This window comes from Apodemus sylvaticus, chromosome 12 (assembly GCF_947179515.1).
Source record: "Apodemus sylvaticus chromosome 12, mApoSyl1.1, whole genome shotgun sequence".
NCBI lineage: Eukaryota > Metazoa > Chordata > Mammalia > Rodentia > Muridae > Apodemus > Apodemus sylvaticus.
In genome coordinates this window covers 80,042,456-80,052,617 of record NC_067483.1, presented here as the reverse complement: position 1 = coordinate 80,052,617, position 10,162 = coordinate 80,042,456, and the positions used below count along the sequence as shown (strand labels likewise).

Below are 10,162 nucleotides of genomic sequence, written 5' to 3'. Positions count from 1 at the left end.
CCTGTTTTTCGGGACTGGTCAGAGACTGACTATGAGAAGAAGGGACTCTGCCAACTGCAGGGAGATCCCTGGACCCGTCATACAGGGACAATTTGTTTCTGTCTGTATGCCAGCTTCTAAAAGACATGAGACCTGGGCCACCCCTCTCTGTGAAAAAAGAAAATGGATACCAGGTGGTTTTCCCAGGCAGGCCCTTGCCTTGCAGTGGCACCTGCTATGACAGAAGATGAAACTATAGACCTTTGTAGAAAACAGAATTTGTTGCAAGAAATATTTCAAAAGTCTGTACCACCCCTTGCTCTGCTCTTCTGAAAGCCAAGGTATCCTTGGTCTCCATGCTGCCCCCACCCCATGCATCTTCCTATACCAAAGACTTCATGTTCTTATTCTTGGAAGACACTTTGAAGATCAGCATCCTCCTCAAAGACAAGAAAGGCATCATGCCATGTGGCTCCTTTCCTACCCCTGAGGTACTTCTTCCAAGGCCCTGCAGGAATCCCGGCCCATACCAACTTGGTGGAAATATAACAACTCCAAGAAGCTACACCTATGTCTTCCTTTCAGCTATGTGTTATTTGTGGAATGTTGGATAAACACAGTATCCCAGCCCAGGGAAAGTGGAAGAGTGAATCCAAAATCTCCCGAGATCTCCCCCCGGTTCCCTCCTTGGTGTATTTTATATTACTCACTTCCACTGATTTATTTATTACTCACCCTGTCCTACTGATTAAGTAGCTTCTCTTCCACCTGTTCCTCCCCTGAACCCTGGCAGCTGCCTAAATAAAATACACAAGATCTGATCTGGGGAAAATTATATGATAGGCATGTCAGGCCTAGAACTATGGAAAAAGCAAGAGCAAAAAGCGCTACATTGACCCAAAATTCTAATCAGAAGGCCCATCATCTTAGACAGGGTTTCTCTGTGTAGCCCCCTGAATATCCTGGAATTCAATTTGTAGACCAGGCTGGCCTTGAACTCAGAGATCTGCCAGCCTCTGTCTTCTAAGTGCTGAGATTAAAGGTGTGTACCACCACACCCAGCTGAACAGTATTAACCTTAAATGAAAGTCAAGAATCCAGGCTGGAGAGATGGCTCAGCTGTAAGAGCACTGTACTGCTTTTCCAGAGGTCCTGAGTTCAGTTCCCAGCAACCACATGGTGGCGGCTCACAACCATCTGAAATGGGGTCTGATGCCCTCTTCTGGTGTGTCTAAAGACAGCTACAGTGTACTCACATACATAAAATAAATAAAATCTAAAGAAAGAAAGTCAAGAATTGATCTATCAAGTTGTCACTTCTACCAGGTAAGCAGCTGGCATCAGGAAGATAACAGAGGTCCCCTCCACCTTCTTGTGGGACAGGTTCTTTTTCTTTTCTTTTTTTCTTTTTTTTTTTCTTTTTTGGTTTTGTTGTTGTTTTTTTTTTTTTTTTTTTTTTCAAGAAAGAGTTTCTCTGTAAAGTCCTGGCTGTCCTGGAACTCACTGTGTAGACGAGGCTGGCCTCGAACTCAGAAATCTGCCTGCCTCTGCCTCCCAAGTGCTGGGATTAAAGGCGAGCGCCACCGCCTGGCTTGTGGGACAGGTTCTATGTAGACTTAGTAGATTGGGTAGGAGTTAAATTTGCAGCCAGACTAAAGGCAGGGCAGGAAAGCAAAGACTCTTAGACAAGCCGGGCAGTGGTGGTGCATGCCTTTAATCCCAGCACTTGGGAGGCAGAGGCAGGCAGATTTTTGAGTTCGAGGCCAGCCTGGTCTACTGAGTGAGTTCCAGTTCCTGCACAGAGAAACCCTGTGTCGAAAAAACCAAAAACATAAACAAATAAATAAATAAATAAATAAAACATTTAAGCAGAATTCTAAATGAACTGCTGTCATTTAGGACTTACAAGTTCAATTAGCTGAGAAAGCCTCTCAATATAAGTCTTAGATTAGTGGAGAACAGGATGCATGTAGTTAAAAAAAGGGGGGGGGTACAGAGCTAAACAAAGGATTCTCAACTGAGGAGATGTGAATGGTCCAGAAGCACCTAAAGAAATGTTCAACATCCTTAGTCATCAGAAAAATGCAAACCAAAACAACCCTGAGATTCCACCTTACACCACTCAGAAAACTCAGGTGACAGCAGATGCTGGCAAGGATGTGGAGAAAGAGGAACACTCCTCCATTGTTGGTGGAATTGCAAGCTGGTACAACCACTCTGGAAATCAGTCTGGAGGTTCCTCAGATAATTGGACATAGCACTACCTTAGGACCCAGCTATATCACTTCTGGGCATATACGCAAAAGATGCTCCAACATGTAACAATGACACATGCTCCACTATGTCCATAGCTGCCTTATTTATAATATCCAGAAGCTGGAAAGAACTCAGATGTCCTTCAACAGAGGAATTGCTACAGAAAATGTGGTATATTTACACAATGGAATACTACTCAACTATTAAAAACAATGAATTTGTGAAATTCATTCATGCAAATGGATGGAACTAGAAAATATCCTGAGTAAGGTAACCCAATTACAAAAGAACACACATGGTATGCACTCACTGATTAGTGGATATTAGCCCAAAATCTTGGAACCTAAGATAAAATTCATAGACCACATGAAGCTCAAGAAGAAGGAAGACCAAAGAAGGATACTTTGGTCCTTCTTAGAAGGGGTAATATCAATTATGTTCATAGCAGCCTTATTTATAATAGCCAGAAGCTGGAAAGAGCCCAGATGCCCCTCAAAGGAGGAATGGATACAGAAAATGTGGTATATTTACAAAATGGAATACTACTCAGCAATTAGAAACAATGAATTCACAAAATTTTTAGGCAAATGGTTTGATCTGGAAAATATCATCCTAAGTGAGGTAACCCAATCACAAAAGAATACACATGGAATGCAATCTCTGATAAGTGGATATTAATTAGCCCAGAAGCTCTGAATACCCAAGGCACAAATCGCATAACAAATGACTCCGATGAAGAAGTATGGAGAGGGTCCTGATCCTGGAAAGGATTGATCTAGCATGGGAAAGGAATATAAGGACAGAGAAAAAGGAGGGAGGTGATTGGAGAAGGGATGGAGAGAAGAAGGTTTATGGGACATATGGGGAGGGGAGATCCAGGAAAGGGGAAATCATTTGGAATGTAAACAAGGAATATAGAAAATAAAAATATTAAAAAAAATACGCAAGGGAGAAAATATGAAGACGAAGTGTGGAGCAGAGACTGAAGGAAAGGCCATCCAGAGACTGCCCCACCTGGGCATTCATCCCATATACAGTCACCAAACGCAAACACTATTGTGGATGCCAAGAAGTGCATGCTGACAGGAGCCTGATATAGCTGTCTCCTGAGAAGCTCTGCCAGAGCCTGACATATACAGAGGCGGGTACTTGCAGCCAACCATTGAACTGATCATGGGGTCCCCATGTAGGAATTAGAGAAAGAACTGAAGGAGCTGAAGGGGTTTGCAACCCCATAGGAAGAACAATAACAATCAACCAGAGCTCCCAGGGACTAAACCACTGACCACGGAGTACACATGGAGGGACCCAGAGCTCTAGACATAAATGTAGCGGAGAACGGCCTTGTGAGCATCAGTGGGAGCAGAGGCCTTGGTTCTGTGAAGTCTTGATGCCCCAGTGTAGGGGAATGTGAGGGTGGGGAGACAGGAGTGGGTGGGTAGGTGGGGGCACACCCTCATAGAAGCAGGAGGATGGAGGATGTGATGGAGTTGGGAGGGGGTAAATCAGGAAATGTAAATGTTTGAAATGTAAATAAATAAAATATCCAATGATGATGATGATGATGATAATTTCACATTAAACAAACAAACAAAAACCAAACACTTGACCCTAATGGGGTCTTTGGACTTATTTTCCCACCCAGAGGCAAGCCTGAGAAGGGGCATGGTCTTCAGTAAAGATACCTAGATGGGTGGGAGGGTGAGAAACAGATTTTGCCTGGGCTGCAGGGTGCATACAGAAGCATCAAGCACAGCTGCCCACCAGGGGTAGGGACTTGACTTTATTGCCAGATGGTGTCTCTGAGACAACATGGCCCTTTTAGATGTTCCCTTGCCCACCAGTCGGTCCCCTAGAGAATTTCCCTAGAGACTGAAGCAAAGCTTAGAAGAGAACCCCAAAAGCCAGTCAGACTGGAGTAGGGCCAGACTTCTCCTTCTTCCTCAGTTTGATTCGGTCTCTTTTGAGTTTCCTCACCCTTGGCATCTCATAGTTTTTCCGGGGTTGGAAGATGCAGAGTCCCACAGCTAGAATTACCAAGAGTAAGAGAAGGAAGAAGCTCTTGACCAGGAAGCAGACCATTGAAGGCTTCTCCGGATATTCAGGATCTGGGAGAGGAAGACAGGAAAGTAGTTCAGGAGAAGACTAGTAGTTTTAGTGGGCAGACCTCTACCTAGTGTTTCTCAGAAAGGCTCTTGGGTTAATAATCAGTTCATATCTTGTGACAAATGTCTCTAGAAATACCTATTCTATGCAGGGAAGCTCAGGGACTGAAATCTTGCTATCAATCTCAAGCCAAGTGCAAAAGCATCCTCTGGAAATCCAGAGCAATTGATTGACAAATTGGAGCCACTCCCCGATCTGGCGGTGGCAAGCATCTGCAGGAGAGTGCTATGTTCTAGAGTCCTGGTATGTTCCTTAAAAAGAGTCACAGGCATGGTGGAGGGGAAGAGGTAGTATCCCAAAGCACAGGACTTGCACAGGCTCAGAAATGGTGTCTTGGGCTCTGTTACCTGCACAGAAGGACCCAACAGAGATGCGACGGGAACTGATGTGGCTGACGGGATTGCTGACCCTGCAAGTATAGGAAGGAGCTTTGTCACCAGGCCTCCAGGATGTGCTGAGGACAGAGCCTTCATAGGATGTGTTAGTGCTGTCTGGTGACGAAAGCCAGATGTAGGTCACATCCATGCCTGCTCTCTCTATGGAGCACATCAGAGATATATTACAGACACCTTCCTCTGAGATGTTAGAGTTCACAGCGATGTGGGGCTTTGACAGCCGCCCTAAAAGAGAAGAAAACAGACCAGTTGAACATTCTGGAGCTGGGTCTATTTTCCTAGTTTCTCAAGCCTTGGGTATTCTTGCTATCTTGAGAGGCCCTTTACTCAAACAATAAGTAAGCAAAACCAAATAAAACAACCATTTAACTTGTGGTTGCAGGATCCCAGAGGACCTGTTGAGAAAGATACCCAGCCCCGGCACCTTCTTAAATCACTCTTAGTTTTACCCCCTCTTACCTTCAAATCCTCTTCTACCGTACAGATTGCACCACTCCCCCTCCCAAAGACATTTACATTGTAACCATCTCTCCAAACCCCAAAGTAGATTCAGTGTGGCAGGCAAAAAAGAACTTTTGTTTCAAGTAGGGAAGAAATGTTTATTAATCCTCAAACCACTCAGGGAGATAAAGGCCTCAAGAGTTGTTTGTCTAGAGCAATCTCCTTGGTGAGAACAAGCCCTTGGATGCTCTATACACCGTCTTTATCTTTCTTACTGCTTTGGGCACCTCCATGGAAACAGCCTCAGTGCCCAATGGTTCCTTGTCCTGTTCATTCTCCCTGTAGCTGAAGCTCAGGCCCTGAAGCAGACCACACTACAAGCAGTCTGCCTTCCAGTTTCTGCCTCTTAAGGCTTACCTCAGCTCCTGAGCTTCCACACCAAGCTCAGGAAAGCCAGAATAAAGGGAGTCTAAACTCACGGTAGACACGGAGATAGTAAGACTTCGTGATATCGAGCTGGGACGTCTTCAAGTTGACTTGGGCGTTGTAACGCCCTGAGTCCTCCCAGGTCAGATTACTAATATGCAGGGAGTAGCTGGACTCAGGGATGCTCACTCTGCCCTGGTAGCGAGGATCCATTACCATGACGACAGCTGGTTGCCCCTCTTTGCCTGGCATCACAACAGCAAGGTTTTTTTGAGAGAACCAGATGATGTCCTTAATTTCTTCATCGGATGGTATTTCCAGAGAGAGGGTGATAGACTCTTGAAGGACAGCAACCACTTCCTCAGGGTCCTCCTCATCTCCAGAAAACCCTTTGGCTGAAAAAGAGATGCATGTAGCCGGGCTGATATCTCTTGGTGGCTGCAGCTAGTTAACAGATAACTGTGGCTCCTCCTCCTCCGAGTACCTTCTCTAGCTCTATGCACCGTACGACTCTCTAGGTACCTCTTGTAGTTCTAGATGTCCACTGCACGTGAGTGGATCGGGGATGGTCCCCATTTACCTCTTCACCACTTTCCTTCTTTCTTGCCCATCTGGAACTGCAGCCCCATGCATGTCTCCCAGATACCCTCTCTGATCCTGCTCGGAGGCCATAACCCATTCCTTGGAGATCAGGGTGGAAGTTCCCCCAAACTAGCCTGGGATCCAGCTACATCCCATCAGGGCATGTACTTAGCACAAGCCACATGAACATACATGTGATACATGCACACCCATGTTTATTACAGAGCAAGTCACAAGCAACCTTTGGTGCCCATCAACAGAAGGGCTGACACATTCATCCCTAAAGGAAGGGTCTGATTAGCCTAAGGCCAAGTAGAACAGAGGGGTGTAAAGACAGTCTTATACAGAAGCAGGTAGCCACTCACCTTCCTGAAGCAACAACAGGAGTGACCACAGAAAGGCCCTCATATCAGCAGCTCCTGCCTGAGGAGAGTGACCTCAGTCAGCTCCCTAGGCTGTGGAAACAAACTGGCTGGTTAGCACTGGCAGGAGGCAGAGGGGGAAATAACTTCCTCTGTGCACATTAAGCTCCTCCCTGGCCTTCAGTTCTAACAGTCAGATGATGTATCCACTGTCTCAGATTGCCCATCCTCCAAACTCGACCCAAATCTCACTTTCTAATACAGACTTTGACTTTCCTACCTCCAGCCATCTGCATGCCCAGATCCCACAGAAATCACATATGCGTGCGCTAGCCAGATGTCAGCCCTCAGAACACTTTCCCCACCCCCCCTCGGTATTTTCTATGCTGTCGTGATCTTCATCGCCCCTGAGAGAGTATCTTTTATTCCCTCTGTATGTTTCACTGTTCCTGGCCTGCTGAGCGCATCTTCATGGCATTAAAAAGGATGAAGTGTGGGAAGTCTTCTGTTTAAAGCTATTTGTATTCCCATTTGTGATGCTATTTGAGAATGGGAGATTGCCGGGTGGCATGCCTTTAATCCCAGCACTTGGGAGGCAGAGGCAGGCAATTTCTGAGTTCGAGGCCAGCCTGGTCTACAGAGTGAGTTCCAGGACAGCCAGGGCTATACAGAAAAACCCTGTCTCAAAAAAACAACCCCCCCCAAAAAACAAACAAACCAAAACCAAAACCAAACCAAACCAAAACAAACAAACAACCAAAAAACAAGAATGGGGAATTGATCTCTTTAAAAAAAAATTGTCTTCCACCCACCTTTCTGCTTTGCCTACTATCTGCAAACAGTTTTTTTTTTTTAAGATTTATTTATTTATTATATGTAAGTATACTGTAGCTGTCTTCAGACACTCCAGAAGAGGATGTTAGATCTCATGGTTGTGAGCCACCATGTGGCTGCTGGGATTTGACCTCAGGACCTTTGGAAGAACAGTCAGTGCTCCTAACCACTGAGCCATCTCTCCAGCCCATTTTTTTTTTAACGTGAATACCATCACTTTGTCTTTTGAAGATGTAATGCTTGACCTAGAAGACAAGGTTGGTGCCACCTAAGTAGGTTCCTACTGCAAGGAATTTGAGGACATCCTCCTTCTCCACTGGCAGGATAGCAAGGGTTCCAGACACTTGTGTCAGTTTCTTTTTAAACTGTGATGTGGATTGTGAGGGACATCTTATAGCCCCTTCTCTGGGCAGCAAGAAAAGGCTTTCTTAAGTCTTTCTTAAAATATTGTTTCAGGTCAAGAATAATTGCACACCCCTTTTAATACCAACACTCAGAAGTCAAGGCAGGTGGATTTCTCTGAGTTCCAGGCCAGCCAGAACTATATAGTCAGATGCTGTCTCAAAAAGAAAACAACAATAATAATGACAATAATTTAAAGGAGAATTTAAGTTAGGGGTTGTTAATATAATGGAAAGATTTTAAATCATCCAGACTGATTCAGAATGATCAATGATATAGAGAAAATCAGGTTTGAGAAGAGGTTAAATAGAATTAAGGTAAGAAAAACATTCCCCAGAAAAGGAGTCCTTATCCTGTATACACTCTTGATAGTGTAATGGATGGTTAGCTTTACTTTACATGCTTACTTGATACAATGTAGAATCACTTGGAAAAGAGTCTCAATGAGGGACGGTCTACACTGGGTTAGCTTGTGGGTATGTCTCTGAGGTTGATTGACATATGAAAATCCAGCCCACTGTAGGCGGCACCATTCCCTAGGCAGAGGTCCTGAACTGTATAAGAAATAAGCACAGGCAAAGAAGTGAGCATTTGTGTATTCATTTCCCTCTGCTCTTGACTGCCTGTATGATTGATTAACCATGTATGTATTTGGTTTCTCTCTGTTCTTGTTAATCTTCTGTGACTTCCTCAGGCTCCTTCCTGATACTGTTTTCCCTGCTTTGATAGACTATAACCTGAAATCATGAGCGGGAAAAAAAAACCTGTTTGTTTTTTTTAATCACAATAGCAGAAATGAAACTAGAGGTAGAACTGAAACTAGTGTGGATGCAAATTAATTTGAGTCACTATGGAAATCAGTATGGTGGTTCTTTAAAAAAAAAAACAAAAAAAAACCTAAAAACCTAAAAATAGAACTCTCATATGATCTAGCTATACCATTCCTGAGAGATATACTTAAAAGAATCTAAGTCAGAAAATGCAGTGATCCCGCACACTCAAGTTTCCTGCAACCATATTCACAGCAGCTATCATGGAATTAGCCTAAGTGCCCAACAGGCGAAAGGATAAAGCAGATATGGTGTGTGTGCACCACAGATTTTATTCAGCCATAAACAATGAGGTTATGTCATTGATAGGAATGGAAATGGAACCAGAGATAATCATGCCAAACAAAATAAAGCATTTTTTTCTCATTTGCAGTGTCTAGATTTTTTTTTAAAAACATGATAGTGAAAGGAAGACCACATAAGAACAGGAAAGAGACAGGGGGCAGAGACAAGCAAAGATAATAAGGAGTAAACACAAAGTATGTCATACACATATATGAAAGTATTACAGGAAACCCCATTATTTTGTAAAACATATATTAATAAAAACAAATGTTAAAAAAGAAAGGACCTGGGGTTGGAGAGATGGCTCAGTGTTTAAGAGCACATACTGTTCTTGCAGAGAACCCAGATTTGATACCTCGACCCCACATCAGGTAGCTTCCAACCTCCTGTAACTGCAGCTTCAGGTGATAGGATACCCCTCTGACCACCTTCTGCACATGCATACACACACACACACACACACACACACACTCACTCACTTACTCACATGCACACACACATGTATATACACACATAGTAACTGAAATTTAAAAAGAAAGTGGGGTTGAGGGCAGCCTGGTCTACAGAGTGAGTTCCAGGACAACCAGGGCTATACAGGGCCAAAAACGGGGGAAAAAAGAAAAAAGAAAACAAAATGGGAAGGAAGGAAGGAAGAAAAAAAAAGAAAGACAAAAGAAAAGAAAGAAAGAAAGAAAGAAAGAAAGAAAGAAAGAAAGAAAGAAAGAAAGAAAGAAAGAAAGAGAAAAGAAAACCTTAGCTTTGGCTGTAAAGATGCAATGGGTTATACTAAATAGTTTTCATCTCCTGTATTCAAGTTAAGGCTGGACAGACACTTGTTTGGACATTCTATAGTATAGCATTTACAGTATAGATAGATCCCCAAACTGGATAGTCTTTAAGTTTCTACTAAATGCTCAGTTCAACAAGTCCTCTGCTGTGTCGAGGAAGTAAGAATGGTATTTTATAACCAAAAAATAGGGAACAAAAAAGAAAATGAAAATGAAAGAGCCTTCAACAAGCAACTGATGTCAGGAAGAATGAGGAAAACTCTCAAAGAGAAAAGATACTGATGCTAAATCCTCAAGGATGAGAAAAGTCTGCTAAGGTAGGAAGAGAAAACGATGCTGCTTATACTTCAGATTATGAGTACCGAGCCTCTTTGACTTGGATTTTCTATAAATATAGGTCAGGTTTTAACTTGAAC

General features: G+C 43.5%; 1 protein-coding gene across 1 annotated transcript; it reads right to left on the bottom strand.

The window, feature by feature from the left end:
- Positions 1-3,986: 3,986 nt before the first annotated feature.
- On the bottom strand, positions 3,987-6,733 carry Slamf9 (SLAM family member 9). The gene is made up of 4 exons (XM_052200925.1): positions 6,611-6,733; positions 5,717-6,058; positions 4,749-5,021; positions 3,987-4,343 (listed from the first exon to the last, which is right to left on the bottom strand). The coding sequence occupies exons 1-4, from the start codon at positions 6,651-6,653 to the stop codon at positions 4,144-4,146; spliced, it is 858 nt and encodes a 285-aa protein (XP_052056885.1). The 5' UTR covers positions 6,654-6,733; the 3' UTR covers positions 3,987-4,143.
- Positions 6,734-10,162: the final 3,429 nt, after the last annotated feature.

Bases quoted from the DNA above. Each gene is read 5' to 3' on its own strand.
- Slamf9 (XM_052200925.1), bottom strand. From the start codon at position 6,653: ATGAGGGCCTTTCTGTGGTCACTCCTGTTGTTGCTTCAGGAAG. The intron at 6,059-6,610 runs GTGAGTGGCTAC...TCTCTTTTTCAG, and splicing joins CCTGTTGTTGCTTCAGGAAG to CCAAAGGGTTTTCTGGAGAT. The intron at 4,344-4,748 runs GTAACAGAGCCC...TTCCTCTCCCAG, and splicing joins TGTTGGGTCCTTCTGTGCAG to ATCCTGAATATCCGGAGAAG.